Source organism: Pelecanus crispus, chromosome 3 (assembly GCF_030463565.1).
Source record: "Pelecanus crispus isolate bPelCri1 chromosome 3, bPelCri1.pri, whole genome shotgun sequence".
In the NCBI taxonomy this organism is placed as follows: Eukaryota; Metazoa; Chordata; class Aves; order Pelecaniformes; family Pelecanidae; genus Pelecanus; species Pelecanus crispus.
This window is the reverse complement of record NC_134645.1, coordinates 106,759,983-106,785,409: the sequence shown is the minus strand read 5'-3', so window position 1 is coordinate 106,785,409 and position 25,427 is coordinate 106,759,983. Positions and strand designations below refer to the sequence as shown.

Sequence of the window (25,427 nt, the reverse complement as noted above, 5' to 3'; positions counted from 1 at the left end):
AAGAGATGTTATAAACCTAGAGCATCATTACTACGTGCTGCTTTTCCTTCTGGCAGTCTTAGATTTTCTACATCATTGTTCTATGCAAAACTGTCAAAATCACCTCCCACCCTTGGTTCAAACATACTTGTCAGAGTGACTGAAGGGTTAATACAAGAGAAGCATACAAGACAATCAGATAGCACTGTGCACTTAATGGGAGTGTTTGCTAAGTTACATTTCTACTGGCTCTGCAAACTGGAGGGCTAGCTTATAGATATTAATGTACTCAAAAACTGTAATTCACTTCTTGGCAAGGCTAGTATGGTCAGGAATTACAAATACAGTAATTAGTGGTGAGTGTACAGATTCTCACGGTGCAGATCAGAGTCATGCTCCTCAAGGCCGTTTCTTCTGCTGGAGGGAGGAAACTGGGAAGAAAGCATCAATGATATCTCTTCATAGAAGAAAGGCTGTGCTCCAGAAAACTTGAATCAGTGTGGTGACACTGTTGTCTTTCCAGTATAAGGTAGTGTAGCAACTGACGCCAAGAATCATAATGTGGAGAAAGAGAAAAAAAAAAAGCATTTTTAAATATATTCTTGCTAAAATCATATGATAGCTTCTTGTGCTTTAGAAGCTGCCATCTTAGATTTTTGCTTAGGCTTTTTATTCCTCTGCTGTGTGTCATGCCATAGGAGCATGACATCCCATGCCAGGGCTTTCATGAGGCTGCATGAAAGCAACCTGCACTATTACAGTGTGCCCACAGAAATCTACCTGTCTGTATTTAAATTTCTTCAGCAAAGAAATCAAATGCAAAAAGCTAAGTTACTGCATGTGCAATAATGATATGTTGTTCTTGTTAATAATACTGTTACTAAATATGGATGGCACTTAGCACAAGATAAGGGAATAAGCACAATGCCCTCATCATTGTGCAACCTAAGAAGTGAACACTTGATTAAGCTACAGTAACTTAACGAATCACTCCCACATCAGCCAAGTTATCACTATCCTGTGTGTGCTCTCAGAGAGTCTTAGAGAAGCTGACCTGTACTGATTTATGACTTCAGCTCATATTTGGGGTGAACTAAGATATTCAGTTGCCTCAGCTTAGCTAACGGGCAGTTTCTTAAAGTGCTACGACTATTCACATTGCAAAACCATACTATCAACTTTAATTTACAAACTAAAAAGTTTCTATTAAAAATGTAAAGATAGGTTGAGTAATTTACATTCCTAGAATACTTATACTCAAAACTAAGAAAATGCAGAAGAGGTAGATCTCATAAAAACTTTTAACTCAGCCTGATGGATATCAAACAGACCATTGTTAATACATGACATTCATTCACTGAGGTCAACTGACCTGATTATTCTCCATTACACCCATTAATGTGCAATATTAACACCCATGAGAATGGTGGTAAGGAGTCAGTATTTTGATTTAGTAACTACTTATGCTGATGTTGTATAAAAATAGAATAAATAACAACACAGATTGGTAAAGAAATAGTATTTAGTAAATGAAGCATCAAAAGAAATAAAACTTTTAAAGACTGACTGAGTAAAAGTTATTAGAGTATCAAAAGTGTAACTCCACAAAGGGACTTAATCACTAGCGTGAGGGTAAAGGATTACTCTGCTGCAACTTCACCTCTAGGCTTGAGAGTACCCCAGGCACATACTGGTCTGCTTCTGGGGAAATTCAAAAGCATTTTAGTACTGACTATCTCAAAGCCTAATAAACAAGAATATAGAAAGAAGATCTTTCTCCGTCTATGTTATGTGAAAGATCTGGTCTGATTTGTGGTGTTAGAGCATTTCAACAGACCAGACTGTGCACAAAATAAAGGCAGTTTCTCTCTTTATGCCATAGTTTACATAGGTATTGCTGGTGTTGAAGCACTATTCAGCCAGGACATTAGCCCATTGACAGACGTATTCAAATTCACGTCTCCTCATCTTAGCGGTATCCTAAACACAATGTCTGTTCTCAGCCTCTCCTTTTGAAGTTGTCTAATTCTGTACGGCATACATAAACAGTCCTCCATTGGGAAAGAGCATGACTTATGAAACTATAATCTGGTAATCTGGACATTTATTTAGGAATGGGAAAATCTAGGAATCAGTTCTGCCAAGATTTTATTTTTGTTATTTAGAGCCATAATTGTTTGTTAAAATAAAAAAGGTCCTTACCACATGAGTTCCCAAACTTCCTGCTTCTAGATGCACCTCACTGACCCAAGGTATCCTGAATTCTTTTCTGCACAGTGGAAATGTTTTGGCAGGAAGCACAACCCATGTGCCTGATATTGAATGGTTAGAATAACTTCTAAGTGAATAAGAACTATAGATATTAATCTCCTATTGTGGCAAAAAGAAATTACATTTGGAGTATGCTGCAACTAATCAACCATGTATAAAGACCATGGTATTACTCCCTCCTCTTCTGGCACCAGTCCTTTAAAAAGTAACCTTGACTGGTTTTCTGTAAAGAAAACACTTAGGCACCCTGATCCAGGGGAGGTTTCTGTAGCTGACTTGTGAAAAAGGATATGTGATTCTCTGATGTTCTGAGGGACCAAAATATTCTCTAACTGCTGTCTGTTGGATGCTGCCCATTCAGTCTGCTGCTGTTTGGGACTCTGTTCTCAGGCACCTAATACTCCCTACACAAGTGTAGGGAGTCTGGTGCCTGGGGACAGTCTTTTGATTCTATTCATTGTAGCATCTGAATCCTTTAAAGGGACTTACCCTAAATGTCCAAATCACTTTGAAAATAAGATTTTGATTCTTACAATGGATTAACATTTTATAACCATTAAATTCTACCTTTAAAAAATTAACTTCACTGTCCACTGAGCTCCAGAGGAGACCATTGCTGTTCTTTGTAGAGAGCGGTCAAAAGGTTTTTTGCTTTGTTATCCAGTAAGTGAACTTTTAAAAGTGCATGAAAAAGTAACAAGCTGTATAATGATACTTTTCTGTCTGGAATCTCACCTTTTGTACTTTCTGATTGTTTGGTATCTGTCCCAGTGTGTCAAATAATATCCAGTGGACTTCTGTTATCCTAATAAAATCAATCAAGGAAAACTGACAGGGTCATAGTAGTATTTTTTTGAAAGCAAGCAATAGCTCCACTTCAAGCTTTTAAGGTGGGTCTTTTAAATTCTCAAAGTCAAAACCTGCACATTTTATATGAATACAATGTGTCTGAAACTGTTGGAATTGTTTCCAATGATAGGAGCAGTTAAGACAATTTGGAAATATTGTCAGTCATTTCTAAAATCATACTTTGTATATGGAGTAGGCCACGCAAAACACACCCCAAATTTTTGTCAGTGATCAATCATGTTTTAAAAATTGTGGAAATTCTGAGATGCAGAACTACTGTAAGATTTTATTACCTTCTGAACCCTACACAAATCTGTGGTGATACCTTTGCTTTTGTAAGTTACAAAGGCTTAAAAACTTGGCTAGGTAAAGTGAATTAATAAAGATACTAGGGTTTTAAAAGCTTTTCAGCTGCTTATTTCTTGAAGAATTTTAACTGGGAAAAACAAGGAAGGCTGTCACATAAACAATATACCTCTTCACTTGAAATCTGATTTTAAATTTATGGTGTCTTGCCACAGTAAACAATTTATCAACTTTCTTTTTTAGGTAAATATGGTTTGGGAGCATGATCTGAAAATCATTTGCCTGTTCTTATATAAATAGCTAAAGCAGATCTCTAAACCTGTGTATTTTAAGCAGCAAATGATTAATAAGCTGTCTACCACAGGTGGTATTCTCAAGACATTTATAAAGAAAAAGAAATATTTTGCTTGACTTCAGTGTTAGCAGAATAAATACATAGAGAAAGAAATGATAAATAGAAAGTAGTATGCCTCTTCTCTACTCAGCTATAACACCCTGCATCAAGTGAATGTACTCATTTTCTTCTTTTCAAGAAACAGCTTTTGCTGTCAGTGTTCCATAAAAACGGTTCTGCAAGACGTTAACCTGGATTTCTTTTTGGTTCAGAAAAAAACCCTACTCATTATCTAATCAGAAAATTTAAAATGCACTTCTTCATGCCTAAGAAAGATAATTTCAGAAACACCAGGCGTATCTATAGCAAAGTCAAAAGCAAAGTGGACTAATAAGAATCAGGCCCTTGTCTTTGACAGCCATCACACCTGCAGGCCTCCCTCTGACTCTGCATCTCCTGAGAGGGAGGAAAGGAGCCAGCCTCCCTGGCTGCTGGCCTCCCCACTGGGCTCCCCACTGGCCTCCCTGCCTGCCAGCCCCTCGCCTCCCTGGCCACCAGCCTCCCCACTGGGCTCAGCACGCTGTGTGGCCATGGCTGGCAGCGCTGCCTCTGCCCACCTCATGGGCACTGGAGGCCTTGCCCCACACTCCTGAGCCAGCAGCGTAGCACCTTCCTTGCTGAAAACAAGGTTAGGGCTTAACTGGAACGGAAGTCCCCAAATGAGTACCCTGAAAACTATTTCTGCCTCAACCTGGAAGCACCTTAGCTCTATGATGCTTGAGCTTTGTCAACTGACTTCCACACATAAAGCGTGAAAAAGTCCTTATAGAATGTTTTAGAGCCCTAAACTTTCCGCAAAACCCCACCAGATCAGTAGGATACCATTATTCTCTCCCAAATTCTCCACATCAGTCTTGAATTATTTTCGTCCAAGTGAAACAAGCCCTAAAGGAAGGCTGTGTTCCCTGTGCCTACCTGTGTTTATGTACAGGATTGACATGAGAGGAGACAGACACAGGAAATGCCTTTGACCCAAGTTCCTGGGAGTGCCTTGCCTTCAGACTGCGTCTCCCTCCATGCACAGTGAAATCCTCAATTGTGACTACAAATGCTGCAGTAGATGAGTTGGTTCAGAACCATTACCAAACTAAGGCCACCAATGTTTTCATTGACTCATAGAATCATAGAATCATAGAATCATAGAATCGTTTAGGTTGGAAAAGACCTTTAAGATCATCCAGTCCAACCATTAACCTACACTACCAAGTCTACTCTAAGCCAATCAAGGGTAGACTAGACTAAACCATGCCCCAAAGTGCCACATCTACCCGTTTTTTGAACGCTTCCAGGGATGGGGACTCCACCACCTCTCTGGGCAGCCTGTTCCAATTCTTGACCACCCTTTCTGTAAAGGGTTCCGTAAAGGGTTCCGTAAAGACTCATGTTCCCATTGTTCTCTCAGAGTAAAAATTGCTCAGAGTAGAAGATCATGAGTATTTTACACGAGCCTGAACCATGTAAAGAATAACATGAAGAATTAGGAGTAGGATCTACAGTTACCACCAGACAGGAGACTATGTACCATCTGAGCAAAGAATGGTCAACCTTGGACTGACTTTTTCATGCAGTTTGGTGTATAGGCATATTCATTGAATGTATATTATAAGGAGGTGCTAACATTTCCTGTCTCTATTTTGGCTAGTAAAGAAGTGTTACCAGAGGCAGTCTCTTTCTGGTCTGTTCACTCTGTCCTTAGAGATGTAGGTACTGAAGCAATGAGGGTGTTATGTCTGCTACTGTATTGCACTGAAGAGCGTGAAAGCCAGATAAGGCTCTTCATGTTGTTATATTTTAAAATTAAAATTACAATGGTTTGTCTTATGGTTTAGGAAGAGAAGAGGATAGCTAGGAAGATGGAATATAGGAGGAAAGAAGGATTTCCTTCTCACGGGACTGAGTGAAAAACTTCTCTCCTAGAGGAGGAAGGAAGAGGGCATATTGTATCTTCTGCTACAAACACCCTGCTCGGTGCCTATTTACAATTCTATTCCAAGATGCCTAGGTTTTCCCCAACAAGAAATAAAGCTTAACACAGACTTCCAGTTTCGTGTTTTGGGACCAGATGTTTGGAAGTTAGGCACCAGGGCTCCTGGCGTTGTAGCAGCAAAGTCCCTTTTTGGATATAGCCCTAGTTATAAGAGTGAATATATGTATGAAAGAAAAGATTGAATATATGAACTTCAAAGCTCTGAGTCATGCAGCAAAGAAACTTTCCATAACTAGGGGGAAATGCTGATCTTGTGAGAATATTTTTCTTTCCTAGCAGACCTCGGAGGATAAGAAAGTCACGAAGAAAGAAGTACACCTTAATCAAAAAAAACTATTTCAGTGAATTTTTGTTAATTTTGTTTACTTTGTTTTTCTCACATAAAAGAAAATGCCTACTGGATTTACTTATAGATATTATTTCATTATTTTCCCGTAAAAATTAATATGTATTTTTACTCTGGAATTCAGATATTTAGGAATTAATATCAAGATTTCTTAAGAATTTAATCTAATCTTATTAGATTTAAGAAGATGGCTCTGGGATCAGTGACTTAGGTTAAGACCTGAATAAATGCAGAGTAAGAATTTTCTATTTCTAAGCTTATATGTATGCATAAAAAAGATAATCACCTAGGTTTTTGTACCCCATATTAAGCAAAACCCTTACACCTATAAAGGAATAATGTAACTCATTATGTAAAATATTGACTTGGGACTCATAAAATATGAATCCTAGATCACAATTCAGACACGGACCTTCTTTGGATAAATTACTGTGTCCTTTCTGTCTTTTTTTTCCTTTGTCTGTATAGTTAAGATGTTTTATTATAAGCTCCTTGGCACAGGAAGGTGCTGTCTTACATTAGCATGCCTAACACAATAGGACCTTAATTTTGACTAGAATCCCTGGGTCCTACTGAAATAAAAACATCATGTATTTTCCTGGTTTACAGTAAAAAAACCCTGAGGTTCTCTAACATTCTTCACAGTTCAGCTATTAGGAGCTTATATCCTTTGTTGAATCCCAACATGAAAATATTATTTTCTCTGAACAACTATTAGCAATATTGTAGACCATGTCCTAGAGATGCTTCTACTACAGTTTTGTGTACCCTAACAATATTCTTTGTTTTCTTTGGTATGTTTTCTGTCTTCTAAAACATCTTTGCATCTTGTTGACCTTTTAAAATGCTGCTTTGCTCTGGGCTGATGGCTTCATTTTATTTCCCCAATAATTCCCAATTTGTTTTCCTGCTTAGTACACAGGGTGATCATTTTATTTTAGCAAGCATTTTTTAATTTGGTTTTGTGTTCCTAGATTAATTATTTCATATTTTGCTAGCCAAATTCTGGGTTTTTTTTTTCTAGAGAAATCATATAAGCTACAAATTCCCCCACCATCATTTACATTCAGACATACATAATCATGAACAACAGAGGGCCTAACACTGACTCCTCAGAAACTCTGTCCAGATTTTCCCTTTATGGCCTACACTTAAACTTGTTTTCCATCCCACAGTTTCTTTGCCTTCATGACAATTTCTCTTAGCCATTAATCTCAGATGTGGTGCCTTGTCAAAGGCTTACAAGTAGACTACATCCATTGAATTTCCCTTATCTACAGTGGCAGTAATACCTTCAAAGAACTCCAGCAGGTTAGTTAAGCATGACCTCCCCTGCCTGAATCGATGCTGGTTATCCTTAATCAAACTGATTTTCAAGCTGTTCTTTCACACTTCCTTGTGGTAGTTTAATTTTCCCCACAACCCTTGTTAAATTCACTGATGTATAGTTTCTTGGACTGTCTTTAATCTTTTTTGAAGAAAGAAAATTTGCTTGGTCTTTTCCAACCTGCAAAGATCATTCTTAGACAGATCTCGTTTAAATTTTGTCAGTAAATAGCCTTTTGTCCCCCTGGGTTCCTTGCTAGCTGTTTAAAAATATGTTTTCAAAACTGGTTTTGATGAGAAAAACAAAAGTCACAAGAAGTGCGTACTTCATGCTGTTTCTTTTGTGGTTGTTAGGGGTTTTTTTGTGCATGTATATTTGTTATTTTACCACACGTAAAATGGAAGAAACTATTGTCATCAATAGGGAGTGGTAAAATTCAAAAGATTTTGGTCACTTCGTATTCATGGAGGTGGGGAGGAGCTTTCCAAGTTGCTCTAATCCTTAGCGTGTTAGGATAGCTATCAAAAGCTGTTTCAAATGCATTCCTCCACTTACAGGGAGCCAAAATGCAATGTGTCATCCTGAGGGAAATGGACTTAGTGATAAATTTACACATCTGTGACCTACAGTCTCAATTACCATTACCCTGATTCCCTGTGCCTTGAGGTAAAAACCCATGTAATGTTGCAGCTGATAAGCAAGGCAATACACTGCCAGCACATCACTCCGGTATTTCAGAAACCCCTGGCTGAAGTTCAAGGTCATGGACTTGAGCTTCAGAACTTCAGTGGGTTAGGGTGAAGTGTTTCAGGCATGACATATTCCTGTGTGGCAGCAGCTTGCCATGAAAGGGAATGTTTTTTACAAGATTAGAAAAAAAATGCACAAAACTTGAAGAATAGTGAAAGGTAACTATGGGACTATCTCCACAATAGATTCAAATGACTGCAATTCTCTCTCTCTTAGACAGATGTACACACATGTATTATTTTGTATTCATTACTGTGGTAACCGGACACCTTAAAACTATGCAAATGCAAATGGGATTGTTATATCTACACCTATTTTTTTTCATCTCTCCAATATCAATGGTGATGTCAGCAGAGATGTGTTAGATATGTCATTGGTTAAGTGCTGCTGCAAAGTTTGTACTAGAATAAAAAAACATTTTGCCTACTTCTTAACTAAATATGAACAACAGGACAAATCAAACTATCCCCCTGACAATAGCATACCTCTCTTTGTAAGATTTCTTTGTAAATTTTATTTGAAGGGCATAATGTGATGATTGTTAAGTCCCTAATCATAAAAGCTATTGATTATTTCCTGAAATGAGCTGAAAATAGGTATTGTGACACCTATCTTTTAGGTGCTTCCTGGAAAATGAACCCCGGAGCAGTATTCCAGGTGGACTACTTGCAGTTCCACTTTTCATAGAATAATTGAATATTCACTGAGCAAGACAGAAACCCAACTGGGAGCATGACTCTGATGTGGCAAGTAATACTCTCCGTGTAAGAGGGGACCAGTAGGAGTCCAGTTACTGTTCCAGCAGCTTTTTAAATATTTTATATTGAGTTCCTTTAAGCAAGGTTTGGAACCCAAACCTTCTGCCTCCAAAGGAAACTTTAACAGGAAACCTTCACAGCACCAACAGGGGAGAGCCTAGGGCAGTCACAGTATATGACAGAAAAAAAGGATGAGACAGGCTTTAACTTTCTCAGGGAAGAGGAAGCTGAATGTAGATTTTTCACAATCTAGCTAAGTGCTCCAACTGTTAAATTACTTTCTCTACTGTGGGAAAATGAGAGGGCATCACTTCCACCCCCAGGAATATCTTATGTAAGGCCAAAGTTGGCAGGCGCACTTGTAGCAAGCCAAGCAGTTTTATGCCTATGGAAGAGCATCCGTATTGAAGATTACAATGACTGTTCAATAACAGTCCTATACAGATTGACAGTATGCAACCATTCTGAGTATGCCCACAAATGTAATTTTAGGCTCAAAGGAAATTTTCTAATGAAAAATAGGTATGTGTAAATTTGGGCGTTTCTGGGGCTAAAGTAGCCATTGAGTTGTAGTTCAGTAATCTAAGTACTAGATGTAAATAACTTCACCATAAAGGGAGAACTTGACACTTAAATTCTTCTATGTATTTATTTACCACTGAGTGTTCTTAACATTCATGAAATTAATTAGGAACTGAAGAGTTCAGCACATCTCATATCTAGATCTTGAATTAATAACTTATATTGCATTAGAATAATCAACAGGGTTTTATTTTCTGAAATTTTCAGGTACATATGCTGTACTAACCAAAAATTATTTCAGGCAGAGAGAAGAAAAGAAAGATATTGAAGGATTATGCCAGCAATGTAACAATAAGGAATGTTATCATTTATCAACAAAATCTCTTTAAATAGTTTTGTCTGAAGAAACACTATTCTATTAATCCAAGCATGCCATCTGATCCTTCAATGAAAATGATTGAGGTATTATAGATGGCATTTTTTCTTATGGTCAAGTGTGTAATTCTTAAAAGAGGGAGGATTAACATATAAACACAGGACTGCACAAATTTTCATGTCATCCCAAAGCAACATTAAAGTATTGCTACCTAAAGTGAGCAATTACTTCTTAACACAGTATCTATTTGCATACTTAATCTGTTTTTTGATCACAATCTTTAGCTGTTCAGACATATTGTCATTTTAATAAATGTTTGATTTTTTCTAATCAAGCAGAAAACAAAACTTGCTTGAAAAATAATTTTGTTATCCCATTAAAACAGTCCTACTCAGAGAACTCAGTCTTTCCTTCATCTTGCTGAAAATTTAGATTGCAGTACGTCAGATACATTATATCTTGTTCGGATGTAGTCCTTTTCCAGTCATCTTTCTGAAACCTGTGTTCTTGCCAGTTCTCAAAAGCTAAGCAATGATTTTGTTTGCACAGGACAGGAGTAATTAATGCCTTCCTTTCCTGAATAGACTCTATCAAGAAATATTCAGAAATTTCTCTTTTATGAAAATGAAATAGAGCCTTTCAGAATGAAGGAGCAATAACAGTCATGGGAGACTTGCTAAAATTAAAGAGATTCTGGTTTCTTCTATCTCATGCTACTCTTGTTCATAACGGTCAGCTATGCTTTTGCTAATTATTTATTTGCATGGCTTTGTTTTGTTTTTATGATGCTGATAGGCTTTTCTAAAGACAGTCCTGAGATGAAGAGGTAGAATAAAGGGGAAGGGCAGAATTTGTACATCCCGTTCAGAGCCAGCTTAAACGCATGTAGGAAGACTGCCGTCTTAGGGAACAAGAGAAATAATTCTTTTTCAGATAGTGACAAATTTTCTGACATGAAACTAAAACCAGAAACCTATGGATTGGACCTCATGGAATATCTTGCATGTTTTAAGGTTTGAGATAAGCCTCTATCTAGGGGCAGAATTTTCAATGTTTTTATTTTATTTTTTGTAATTTCTCCTAGATCTGGGTCTTGGGAGCAGGGAAACTGGTTTATTTAGAAGGATGACATGGTTTCAGTGTTCTCAGTATAATGGACCTCTTCCCAAACTTTTTCTAATAGGAACTCTTGCAGTGTTTCCCTAATCTCTGCAGAAACCCAATCCTTCACCAGATCCCATCATTAAAGTTTGTCACAACCCCCACCAGTTTTCACCAGACTTTTTGCTTATTGTCCCAGGAAAGAGAATATCATCAAGATACAGTTTGTGACCAGTGACACATTGAACCACAGAGGGGCAAACAGCATATATGCAAGATGAAGCTACTATACTGTGCACTTTATATTATCAATGAGCTACTAACACACTCTGTGGAAGTCAATGTCAGTGAGAGAGGAGATCACTAAGAACCTGGTTTGCTGTATTCATTTTTTACCAGGACCTAATTTTCTAAGCATTTTCTCTGCTGTCCCTCCAGAAATCTCTCATAGGGCAAAATGTTGAACAACACCATCATTCAGATGGTTACCGTGTATAGTCTTTACTATTTTTTGGAAAGAAAACAATCAAAATGTTATTGGTGGGAATAAAAACTAGGTAACGAGATGTGGGATAGAAGGAAGTGGCTGTTTATAATGAAATGCAGGCTACTATTCTTTTGAGTGCATCAGCAACACTGACTACAACATCATGATCTTTAAAAATTATGAGAAATGCATTTGGGAATCATACATTAGTATTACTTAAAGTTAGTTCATATAAATATCCATATGGAATTTTTAGGTCTATGTGGGAAAAGTATGTAATTTACAGATTCACATCGCCCCCTCCTATCTATCTGCAAAACTTCTGTGCAGGGTGAAGTATTTTCGAAGAGCTGGAAGTGCTCAGGGAAATGAGCAGGTAGAAGCTTCAAAACAAGTAAAATGCAGTGCTTTTCTGCACAGCATGAATTAAATTGTAAAAAAGATTGCCAGAAAATAGTGTGGTAGTTGGAATTATGAATAGGTACAAGAACAGATTCATGAAGGTTAAATTTGTTGATGGATGTTGAACATAGATGCAACCTCTGTCTAAGAGTTCCCTAAACTGGCCAAATGCTGCTAAAATATAAGGTTGTCTATATCTTGTTTCCTGCAATTTTTTCTGTGCCTTTACTAATGGCCATTGTCAGAGATAGGTTATTTTGGTCTGATTTGATGTAACGCTTTTTGCAATTTTAAATATGTGAAGACTGAAACTTAACAAAATTCATGGACATGCACAAAATCTGGGCACAGCTTATGTTCCTGACTTAGTTCTTCACGTCTTAAGAGTGCCCTGTGTCCATCTTCAGCCTTTGTGCTGGTTGCTCCCAGTGCAGGAGTCATCACAGATTAGACCCTGGGCACCTTCCTCAATGGGAACATTAAACAGCCATTTTGGAGCATAACAAATAAGATGCCTTATACTCCTTCAGCAGAGGAGGAAATTATAGAGTGACTGGAACAAGAAAGATAAGGTCTGCAAAAGGAAAATTTTAAAGAAACAGTAAGGGGAAAGAGAAAGAGTATTTAATGTTGCAAATCTGATGGTGCCAGCTCTGCCAGTCCTATGAGATAAAAGCTGTTATTTTCAGCACATCAGTTGATACAGCCTGTGTATCAATTCAGCTACTGAATTGCCATGCCCATGAGGGCACCGGTCGTTATTTACCAGACCACATCAGATCCACACTGTAGTGGCACCAGGGCTTCCACTGAGGGCACTTGCCAGCAGATGTTTCAAGTTTTGAGCTGTACCACCAGTTCTGCTCAGTGAGACTGCACCAGTGTGCCTGTGTTACTGAAGACCATAAGGGAAGGTGATTATGCATTGCTCTTCAGTAAGACAAATACCAGCAATGGAGATGAGAAAAAAAAATCTGAATAATTATTGATGGATGTGAGTGAACTAATCTGGCCTATGTCCTCTGTAAAATACAGGGCAGCATGAAGCTGCTATGGGCTAAGTTTCAGAAGACAAGTTTTTTTGCTCGATTCTGGTCATGCAGAAAACAACATTCCCCAGACCTGAGTTTTCTTTCGTAATGTTGTCCATTTCATTTTCTCTATGTTCATGTAATCTATAATCTAGGATTTACCATAAAGTAAATCAATAAATCACACTATACACATGTCACTGCCTAATGAACTTTCATTTAAAGAATAAATATAATAATAGACAAAATATCCTAGAAAAAAAATTGTGTGGAAGAGGGCAAATGATGAGAGTAAGGATTGATTTAAAAAAATAATAGTCCTGACTGAAACTCCCATTACACAGTGTCATGTCTTTTCATATGTAGCTTCTTCCTTGAGATAGCTTATCTTCCCCAGTGGTACTATTGGAGAGTGTGTCAATGAAATATAAGAATGATTTCCATCGGCTGTCTATGCTGTCCTCTGTGCTGAATGCCCATCCCTCACCTGACACAGTTTGTCACCACAATAGCTTATTTTTTTCGCAGTGGGCAGTACATTATCTTTCTAGCATCAAAGAGTAGTTTCTTTTTTTAATTGATTTTTTTCCCCCAGGGGACCTGATCCTCATGCACATCACTCTTTTGGAATAGTACCTAGACAACAGCAGTGTGACTGAGTATATCTGAGAAGCAAAGTGCTGTTGAGAGTCGCACAAAATGCTGCTTCTGCTTTACAAAACTGTGCTATGTGACAAAGCACATTTAAAACATTTGCACAAATCTATCCATCCTGCAAATATGGTCTGCAGAACAATGCACAATAATACCAAAAGAAGTTTGGTGCCTATCCTACAGTGGTAAAACTGGATAGATTTTTTTTTTCCACCAGAGCCTGCCTCACTCCTTACGAATGGCTTGTTTCTTAGAAAGAAAAATGGAGCCCCAAGGAACTGCAATTAGTTACCATCAATGTGGGATAAATGTAAAAATGATGAATCCTCATAGAAGAGATATGGAGGTGGAACTGATTGCTTTTCGTTCTGGACCAGGACAACAGCCTCCATTATCCAATATAGCCAGTAGTCTATGAGTTGGCTTCACTCCAAATTCTGATTTGTTGCTGCTTTTAACATTTGTTTTGTAATCACAAACATTTTGTTCCAGGGTACATCAGATCCAGAGGGTGTTTTTTTTTTTTACACAAAATTACTTAAGTACAACAGTTTTAAAGAAAAACAAACCACAACTTCCTTTGAGGAATCTCTCCTTCCTAAAAAAACCCCCACAACAATTCTAGATTTGGAAACTTTGCTTAATTCAGATACTACCTGGGAGGTAACAGTAGTAAATCCTGTATATTTCTGTCTATCCATTCTCTTTACAGCACTATATTACATTCAGATTATGATGATCCTCACATGTAAAAGTAAGTACAGTACAAATTCCTTGATGTTCAAAAGTGCTGAGATCTGCAGTTTTCTTTTAACGGCAGTAGGAACTGCAGATATTCAGCACTCTTGAGAAGAAAGTAAAAATACAAATCTAGGCTCTTGACAATAAACAGTACCTTCTGCCCCCTTCCCAGCGTCCTTGAACTTTGCACTAAAACTTGTTTTACAGATAAAATGAGCTCAGACAGATGCTTTTATTGTTCAGTATGTACATATTCTTTTATTCAATAAATGGATCTCCTCTTCCATCAGATATTTTGGAAAAAGAAGGTTGTTTTTCATGCTGAATGCCTATGACCTGATGTATCGTAAGTGTATTCCATCCACAAGTCTTTCTTTATCAAATATTCATATAAGTAAGTACCACTTTATCTTAACACTCTTTGCGGATACACTGAGGTGCATTGCCAGTAAAGTGGACTTATGAAGTCAGTAAGGAAATCAGACAGAAATAAAGATTTCTCTACAACATGAAATCTTGAGGTCCCATCCTACAGTCCTCACTCAGTCAAATCCCTTTCTGTAGGATAGAAAGGTTTGCAAAAAATAACCATGCTTGTAGAGGTTGAAATTATTGTGGTCCAAACTAGCTTGACAATAAAATGGTTAGTACTTTAAAGAAGATGCATGAGGCTAACTGAAAGGAGACCCCAGCTTAGTCACCTTATCCAGTATACAGAAATTATAGATGTGGACTTACCATTTCTAGCAACAGGAACTCAGATTTATGGACACAACAAGAATCAACACTATAAAAAAAATCAATTAGGTGTCTCTGTTTAAAGAGAACTAATAATTTGAGTATATATGAAAAAAAGGAAAACTGAATTCACTTTGACAAAACAACTTCTCAATTTTCCTTCTAATGTGATATGACTCATCTCAAATCCACTGCAAAGTGGTAAACAAACTACACCAACTCAGTAGCCATCATCTGCCAGGAACATTTTAAAAAGAAAACCATTACTGAGCTACTTTTCTTGTCTTCTATACAGAGAAACTTATTTTCCCAGCAGAAACAGCACTTCACATTATCTTCTTTTCTTTTACCATGTTTGCCTTACTGCTAACAGCAACCTAAGAAATACCTCTTTAAGCCAGTAATTTATTTCTTAAGAATTAAATTAAAGTAGTTTGGACTAGTTTTAGGTATTTTCTAAACAATCCATTTCATTTAAAACAAATCAAAAGAGGGAAGTTCAGTTTGATTAGTAATAACATTGTATAGGTGAAGTATCTTGGATAGTAACTTAAGTATGTGGACAGCGGCCTTTCGATTTTATTCCTCATTCATTGAACTAATTTTATAATTGGAACTGTAACAAAAATGAATTATTAGTCCTTCTTTATTCTATAATCCTTCTGTAATCTAATTTCCTCAAAATAGCTGCAAGATAAAATATTGTCATGAAGATCAAAATGACAGCTATAAGCTGGCCTCTCCACTCTTCATTATCCATTTTTGGGTTTATGATGACTATTTATTATTATCATATAATTAATAAATGAAATCTAAACCACTCAATAAGGCATCTGAAGTCAGCTTCTCTGCTGGTGTAAATCAACGGAGATCCATGAAGAGGGTTTCATGATGTTATATTTTTTGCAATAGTGCTTGTTTGTAGATTTTAAAATCTTTTGGGGCAGGTCCCGCCCTGTGTTCAGTGACACTAAATTGAAAAAAGAGAGCAGCTTCAGTTTCCAAAATATCCCCTGATTCATCGCTTTAAAGAAATTACTTTGGAGCTTCTCAAGAGTTGACAGGAAAAATCTAAATTGTCATGGCAACATGAGTTGAAGAAATCCTTCTTTGCTGTTTGCATAGATCATCTCCATGCTATCAGTCTGTTTACTAAATGTGGCTAAAGAAAGCAATTAAAGGTTAATCTCTCCTCAGAAGCTAATAAATTATATAACTAGTGAAAGCCAGTGGAGTGAGATACACTTCAGATAGGTCAAAAAATTTGAGGCATCATGTATCTTCAATGTAAATGACATTTCTGTGATTGTTTGCATAACATTTCATACTAATAACTAAGACTTTGAATTGTCTTTATTATTATTAGATTTGTTCCAGCATCCTTGTTTTAATGCAAGTTCTCTGTGTGATATGTGGCTATAATGAAGGCCAGATTCAAAGTCCATTAAGGTTAATGAGATTTTTTTTCTTTTTTTCCTGAGAGTTCCCCAGCCTTTGGATCAGGTTCTAACTGGTCAGAATCTGACATACAGCAACCCAAACTATTCAGCTGACTGCTAGAGGCTATGTCCAACATACCTAGTTCTGTACAGCAGAATACTTTTTCTCTACAAACTGGCAGATTTGTTTCAAGTTAACTACATTATGTACCTGGAAAAAAGAAAGGAAAATTTCAGCATTTGCCTTTATGTTATTTAAATACCATGATAAAGCCTCCCATATAGGTTTCATGGGAAAGCAAGATCGAAATGGCTGAGTATATCTCACAATCAAAATGCTGCTACTGCTGCCACTGTTGACTTCGTAAAATCTATTAACACCACATTCTTCAGTGTTAGAAACTCTGCAAACAGTGGGTCAAAGCGTGCGCTGGGGATATTTACGTGCTAAGATAAAGAAAATCAATTTAATTTCTCCAGAGAGATGTCTACAAATGCAGAGGGTCATCGACTGTGATATTAGCAGTTGCTTGATTGTACTGAGGTTCTAAAAGTGAATTATAAAACAGCTTTTCCCCCCCAAAAAAATGCTTGGTATGACTCAATCTATGTATTATAAGAAACATCAGCGGGATACCAATAGAGAATCTGGCTGCTGGGGCAAAGCTAAAATAGTGTACTTAGTCACTTGGAAGCAGTCAGGTTCTGCATTGATATCCCACAGACATTAGTGAGAACAGTGTGATTTGTCATGACCATTTGTTTCACAACCAGAACCATGTAAAATTAGTCTAAAAATAAGTTAAAATACTTTGCATATTTTTTTTATTTTATCAAAATGGCCTTTTCAAAAGCTTCACTGTTGTGCAAGAAGCATTGCTCTTTCTTTCCTTTTCTCTTATTGTCACAGCCACCTGTGTTCTTTTTTTAAGGTTCAGCGCAAGGCAGGTTCCACGAGCTCACGTGTATTCCTGTGATATCTAGCCGCTTGCTTCCCAACATCAGCTGCTTCCTGGCAAAATCACTTCTCTGCTCCTTGTACCTCCAGCTGTGCTGCACACCGGCAATATGATATGGGTCCCAAGCTACAGCTGAATCCATGTTACACGCACCATGAGTTCAGGCTGAACCCTGATGCGCTTATGCAATGCAAGTTCTAGCTCAAGCACGATACCCAAATCCAAGCCTAAGCTCTCATTCATGTATTTGGATACGTTAAGTAAAGTGAGCCAAGCTCCCCCATCCATTTCAGCAGCAGGCATTGCAAGCACAGTGAAGATGCTTTAAGTCCAAGCTACAGCTGGGCCAGTATTTAAAAAAAGAATATCCTGGTTGTAGTCCTCAGTGTGTTTAGCCCCACCCTTGAACCTGAGCTTCAAATACAGAGCAAGGCCAGCTGCACTTTTGTTCCCAGCGCATTGTGCATTGCTGGTGTTTCAGCAGGAGTTTAAGCAAACTAAAAGTTTGAGTATTTGTGTTCTCTTGGTTTTTGTATGTGAACATGATATGGCGAGTAATGCAGATCAAAGGAAGTAAACAATGATTTATGAAGTAGTATATCATGGCTACATTTGATCTGCAAATCATAGGATGAGAAAAAGATATATCCCTAGCCCCAGACTTGCTTTCTGCCAAATATCAAGGGTTTGCTGCAAACAACAGAATTGTAAGAACATTTCAATTAAAAAACTCCAATATAAGTTTAGAAATGGCTCTCTAATAAAAAAGACAAGGAAAACTTTCAGACAAGAAATAAGAAAAACTTCATGTTTGGCAAAATTGCATTAAAAAGTCAACGCCTTGAAATTGAGAATAAGGCGTGAAGCAAGCGCTGCAAAATGTAATTTTAAAATGCTGACCATATTTTATGCAAGTTTGCAAAACAAATACTGCACACAAAGTTTTATTCATTATTATTTATTCAGCTCTGTGTCAGCTGCAGTGCTGCAAACATTTCTTTTGGAAAGCCACTGTACAACAGAGACATGAATACAGAACATGATTCTGTACTTCACTATCCATGGGATTCTGTAAGAGAAACATAAAACATCTAAAGCCTAAAATGATACCAGGTTTCTCTGTAAATTGTCCTTCATAATTTCTTTAAGGAAAAAGCAGAGGAAAAAAGAGGAAGCAAGGTAGACGTCAGATAAAACCATGCTTGGAGGTATCAGAGACTGTTTCAAAACAAATTACTTCCATAAATGTATAAATCTTTTGATATTATCAAGGTTGATTGTTCAGATTTATCCAGTTTTCCTTTTTTTCAGTCATACATAGATGTAAACATTGTCAGAAGTTCTCAGCCATGAGAGCTCATATTAAACAGGCTCTGGCTCCACTCTTCAGCTGTAGTATTTACCGCGTCTGCCTTATTCAGAGTAGCAATCTTTTCAAAATTGGCCAATCCAGCTACTGCTGAAATCAACAGAAATTTCAGTTTCCACGGCAGCAGAATAGGGCCCTCACAACTGTCCAAAGTTACCTTTTACTTGACAGTAATGAGTCAAAAAATGAAATTCGAAGAGGTGGAATCACTATTTCAGAATATGCATGAATGTATTGTTAAAATGCATAATTTAATCATTATAAAGCTGTAACAAACTCTGATTAATTTTTATGCTGGAAATTAAAGCATTACTATAATTGCAAGAAATTGTGATTGGGTTTTTTGTTTTTTTTTTTTTTTTTTTGCTTATCTTTTGCTAAAAGCAAATCATTGATGATACCCTGATTAACCAAGAGAAATTCTGGTTAATCATCAGCAATATAACAGTGATTAAATCTTGCTCTGCTCTTTTAACTGAATGTGCCCTCCAGGTAAAAATGGCAAGAAACTGTTGTCATTTTCTCTTTTTTTTTTTTTTCTAATGTGAGTAAGAAATGCAGAAAAAAAGATTGTCTCTGAGCAAGCAAGACTTGTTATTGGCAATAAGATGCAGTATTACTCTTGTAAGAGTTCTCAGTGCATGCGTGCCTCCATTTACTGTTCAATTACTAAATGCAGGCAACTGATAAGTGTTGCCTTTGTGTGTCAATATAACACTAGCAATAATCCAAGTAATTTGTTTAAGCAGTTAGTCCATTGAGAAACGCTTATAACAAATATAGTGTAGATTTTCTTAAACGCAATAGAAATATATAGTGAAGTCTTTCATCCAGCCAGAACAAAGATGTGTGAGGACTAAGTAAGATCTCACAGTTTTCCTCAGGCATTAATGGCATTTTTCCCTATTTCAAAAGTTACTGGTTGATAAAAATGGTTTAAAGAAAATTGCAACTGATGTAGAAAAGTAAAATATCTAAGTAAAAGAAAGTGATTCATACACATTAGGAGAATTTCCATATGATCCTCATTCTTTGTTCACTGCAGAAATTGGAAGAACATCCAATTTAGCTCAGTCTACGCTGGCTAATTTTGCAGCCATAAGGAGAACTAGAGGCCAGATTCTTATTTGGTGACCCTGATTTAAATCCAGTTGTATGCTCGAGTTTTATGAGAGATCATGTCTCATACTTATGCTACTGCTTCAGCGGATCGCACAGTTAAACCAGCAATTCCCCTTTCCACACTGCATCCCTCTGCTGGTTACAGGCAGCCCGGCACTATACTGCAATATCTGTGCTTACACTTAAAGCTGTTTACTAGCAGAATAATGTCATCATGGTCAAACACATCACAGTTCAATACAGATTTGAGCAAAATGAAATTACATCTTATCTTTAAATTCATTGGAAGTTTTATACAGTCACACTATTAAGCAGTTACTTCTCCGAGGAAAGGTTGCGAGAGGAAGTTTAATGTGACAGTGTACAGATGACATGTCTTGAAAAACTTGAAATCGGTGATCCCTAGGGTTTTTCAGCCTTTCTAGAGAGCATCGTAGATCTTGAATGCATGGGTTTCTCTTAAAAACATTTACAGTTTCAGATTGTTCCTAATTTGGTGGGGCCAAAGTTTTCATGAATGTAAATGGTATTGAGGCCAAAGTCCCTTAGATGTCTTTTAAAAATTTGCATATATCAATGCATATGTAATGATACTACCGTTTAATGGGTAATAAAAAGATTCCATGTTTGTATAGAAAAAGCAGTCTGCAGGGGAAAAAACGACGACTTCCCCCCCAACAAAAAAAAACCATGCCTGATCAAAATCATACATGTCCGTATAAAGGGACATGGGAGTGACAGGCAGTAAAATAAACAGAAAACAATCTGCAGAATGGTTCCTATATATACAGATCACAGACAGTGGTGAAGAGCCCTCACAGATTTCAATACGTGAAGTTCAGGTGTGCTCATGCCTGCATGTGCTTCTGCACCAGCTCCAGCTCCTCACACCAGTATCCTGTTCCACACACACCAGAGAAACTGATAACCTTCTATCGGCTGACAGTGGGAATTCAGATCTCATCTATGGGTTCAAAGGTCTAAAATGAGTGTTTTGGGGAATCTTTGTTGAACTGATATGCTTTCCACTGCATTATATTCCAACTGACCATATTTCCTATTCCTACACAGAGTTAAGGACATTATATACATATCTTGATGGAAAATTGGGAAAGATAACAGATCTTACCAAAAACTAAATGCATTTTTACATTAAAATATTATGTGGTCAGAGGTGGCTATTCTCTTTTCTGTCTTTCTACGGCCAGTTCCTCACCGGGCTAGGGGATAGAGAATACATCCATTGAATACTTAGGTTTGCAGCTGGGTATTCAACACCTGGCTCTGATGTTTGGTTAAAAAAATCCTTTTTTTCAGGTCATTTTCCCTAGAATTGCTTTAGTCTTCTCCAGAAGAGAATGGACCCTCTCTAGAGAGACCAGCTTCACAGTCTGAGAAACATTGCTTTGGAGAGAGAAAATACATGACTTTAAAATAAAGACAAACACAGTCCAACAGAGGTAGGCCTTAAACAGAGTGGCAACTTTGTGTGATGTAGCCATAGCAATTATTTTGACAAAGTGATAGCAGCAAACAGAGGGTACATAAAATGTTTTCAGGTTTTTTTTTTTTAAATTTATTTTTTATTTTTAACAAAATCCTAAGCTGTAGATGTAGAAGTCCTTTCACTGTCAGGATTCAGATTGAGAACAGAAATGTTTTCCTTCTGCTATTTCCATTAATCTGAATGATAACTTTGTGCATAAGCCTGCTTATGCACATTTTGTTTGAAGCAGTTAGGTGGCAATGAAGGTGGTGTATTTGGCTATCTGAACAAGTCCAGGAAACGAACTTGAAAACATGTACGGGGACAATTTTAAGTATTAAGCAGTATGCATTTCTACTTTGAAAATCGCTTGTCCACAGACCTCAGGTGACAGCAGAAAGATATTTTAATCTTTTATCTTGAATTTTAGTCTGAGTTCAGTCTAAATCTGTCATTTTTTTCCATAGCAGTATGAATTTTTACAGAAATGATACAGATGCGTTTTGCGTTTCAAGCAAATCAATATTTTTTTATGTTTGCTTTTGCTAGTATATAACCTATTAGCAAATGGCTCTATAAACAAGACCATCTTAACATGCAGAGCTGAACACTGTGCTGCCTGTCTTGTTGAAGCATAACTGCTATGATAGGGTAGTTTCTGGGAAAGTGGTTCCTTTAAATGACTCCATACTAATTTCCCTTGACGCTTAAAGCATAATGGACAGAGAAGAATCCCCCAAATGTTTTCCAGAAACACTCAGATGTATCAGTCAGACAAAATGAGTCCAAAGAAATTTATAGAACTGCACCTCAAGTCTACCACAATGAACGATGACGTATGTTCATTTTCGTCCTTTCTCGTCCCTTTAAAAAGTTACAGACAATTGCACATCAACAAAGGGTTTCCATTTCATGTCATAACAAGGAATAATGTGGAAAGCAGCCCACCTCTCATTTTACTGAAAGATAAGGGAATGCCTGTGGCAACACCTCCAGAAATTCAGCACCTTTTTTTTTTTTTCCCCCCATAAACCCCCCAAACCAACCAAAATCCGGGTGAATTCCTATGACAGTGACTAGCAAATTATTCGACTACCAAGGGACTTGTAAAACAAAGAGTTCTGGGGATCTATGTATTAAAATTTTCTGTGCTGCTGAAAGCGAAGGCTCTTCGTGTTTCTAAGGAAGGAGTTCTTTTACTCTCTAAACTATAAATGTAATTTCAGCCTCAGGATTACATTTGACTAAATATAGATACCTGTGCTCGATTGCCTGGGAAGGTAAATGGGAAAGAATTATGTCAAATGTCTCTGCTGGTTCCCCTTCTACCTGTTGTTTGACTTCAGTATTAAGTCCGTTTGTAGCCTTTAAGTAGGTGTGTTGCTGCTCCACATTAAGTGAGGTGTAATTACGTTCTGCAGAGCGGCAGCAGAGGCAGTGCCCAAATGTTCCTGGCAAAGCCTTTGTGTGTAAGCAAAACACGTCGGATCTCCGCTGAATAACCCTGATCCAGCCTCCAGCTTTTCATGTGTGCTGTCAGCCATGAAAAGAAAACACTTAAATGTCAAACGACAGAACCAGCTACAGTGTATTTAACAAATGAGTCGCGGGTGTCGGCCCGCCCCAGGAGCCGGCGCGGCCGCCGCTGCAGCCGCAGCTCGTCCCGGGGCGGCCGGGCCCCCGCCTGCGGCGGCCGGGGTCAGCTCCGCCGCCGGCCCGGGGCTCCCCCGCCCGCCCGGGGCAGCGCCGGGGGGCCCGGCCCGTGTGCGGGCTGGCAGCGGCGGCCCAGCCCCGCGCGGGCGGGGGACGCGGGGCCGAGGCACCGGGCGGGGGGGGATGCTGGAAGTTTGGGCAGCCCCCGCCCGCCCCGGGCTGCGTGTGCCGCCGAGCACGGCCCCGTCTCCAGGAGCCGCCCGTTCCGCAGCCCAGCAAAGCCGGGCGCCTCTCCTCCCCCGCGCTCCCTTCCCCACGGAGCCAGCGCGGCCGGGGGCAGCCGGGTGGCGTCGCCGGGTGACGGGAGGCGGCGGCGGGAGGCGGGCGGGGGAGCGGTGCCGCCGGGCTGGCGCGGAGCCGCAGCCGCCGCTCCGGACCGGGCAGAGCTGCCGCCCGGCTGCCGGCAGAGCGGGCTGGCCATCACCGCCCCCCCCGGCGGATCACGGGCAGAGGCTGCCGGAGGCAGCGCGCCCTGCAGTGCCGCCCGGGCGGGTGAGGGAGCCCGGCCGCGGGCAGCCGCAGGACGGGGAAGGCTCCAGCCTCGCCCGCCAGCCCGGGCCGCGCCGGCTCGCCCCGCTGCCCCCGCCCCAGCCACCCCCGCAGCGAAAAAGGCAGCGAGAAAAATAAAATGGTGGGAAGGACGTAAAGCGCCTTGGGAGGGTTAAGGGAGCCTCAGACAGCAGAGAGCACGGGGGGACCCGTCCTCCCAGAGGCGGGCAGGAAGCCGGGAGCGAGGTGGGAGAAGGCAGAGGCTGGAACGGGGACAGGTGCTCAGCTGCCAGCAGCCTCCCTCCCTCTCTCTCACACGCTCGCATCTCTCTCCCGGCATGAAAAAGCGCAGGGCTAATGAGAGGCGAAGTGAATAATGGGGAAGTTGTTGTCTCCAGCGACGAGGCGAGTGACGGGGCTGAGGCCAGCACTGAAGTTGTGTAACCCGATTCGCCCCCCTCGTTTCTCCTCCCTCCCCCATTGATTTTAAGGAGAAGCGCAGCTGGGGGTGGGAGACGCTCCCCGCCGCACGCCGAGCACAGGAGTCCTCTCCCCGCCGGCGCGGGCAGGCGGCTGGCGGAGGGGGACCCCGGCCCCGCATCCCCGCCTCCGCGTAACTTGCGGGGAGCGGAGCCGGCTGAAGGCAGGCGGGGGCGGCTCTCCGCGGCCACCCACTCCGCGCTCCCCCCTGAGCACGGCAAAAGCCGGGGAGGAGGGAGGAGGGGAGAGCCAAACTTGCCAGCCCGGGGACTGTCCCTCGCACGGCAGCGAGCGCCCTTCGTGCGTGCGCGGAGAGCGAAGTGTTCCCAAACTCCGGGCGGCTGGGTGCCCGCGGCTCCTCTCGCGGCGCCGCAGCGGCTGCTGCCCAACTCCTGGGGGCTGCTTTCTCCCGGGGGAAGCGGGAACCGAGCCCTCGGGGAACACCGGCGGACCCGGCGGGAGGTGGGAGGCAGGGAGAAGGGAGACGGGGCTCGGGGAGCCTGCCGTTTCCCGGCGCAGAAACGGAGCGAGGGAGAGAGCCCATCCGAGCCGTAGCGGCTTAGCTGAGGGGGGAAATCAGTGCCACAACCACAGCCTTACGCGAACCCCGTGCAAGGAACCCAAATCTTACCCTGAGCTGCAGTGAGGAGCCCCGCGCAGAAAACCAGCAGAGACTTGAATTTCCTCCACGCAGTCATGTCTGCAGTTATTCCACGCACACACACACACTCACGCGAAACCCCCGGCGGCTCTTCTCGGCTGCGACCGTGTCCTCCGAGCGGCAGCGGGGCTAAGGACAGCGCCAAATAACCACCACAGGGCGAGGAGGGGCGGAGAGGAGCGCTCCGGGTCCCGAGCGCCGCGCAGCGCCCGACGCCTCCTGCAGGACTGCGCGGGCGGCTCGCGCCGCTCCGCTCATAGCATCGGGGCCGCCGCCGCCGCGGGGCTGCGCCGCTCCGCGCCCGCGGAGCCCCGGCGCCGCCGGCCCGCCGCCCGCCCGCCCAGGGGAGGGGAGGGAGCGCAGGCGCGCCCGGCGCCGCGGGCAGCGCGGCGGCCACGGCCGCCGGCGGGGAGAGCCGGGCGGCGGCGGCGGCGGCGGCAGGAGAGGGATGCGGGGAGTGCGAGGAAGAGGAGGAGGAGGAGGGGAGAGGGAGGGATCGCGGCGAGAGCGGCGCAGGCAGCGCAGCGGAGCGGCTGCCAGCCACACGAGAAGCCGCCGCCGCCGGACTCAACCATCACTTCCCACGGAGAGGGGAAGGGGCCGGCGCTGCGCAGCCGGCGCACGCCAAGCCCGCAGCCGCCCCGCTCCGCCGGCCGGCCCCCGCACGGCCCCCCAGGGCGGCCGCGACCC

At 40.9% G+C, this 25,427-nt stretch overlaps 1 protein-coding gene across 1 annotated transcript in view; it reads right to left on the bottom strand.

Moving 5' to 3' along the window:
* The window catches only part of CSMD1 (CUB and Sushi multiple domains 1), a 1,273,929-nt gene extending 1,249,155 nt beyond the window's left edge, over positions 1-24,774 (bottom strand). The window contains exon 1 of the mRNA XM_075708500.1: positions 24,708-24,774. Coding sequence (XP_075564615.1) covers positions 24,708-24,774 — 67 coding nt within the window. The remainder of the gene's footprint in view (positions 1-24,707) is intronic.
* Between the last annotated feature and the right edge of the window lie 653 nt (positions 24,775-25,427).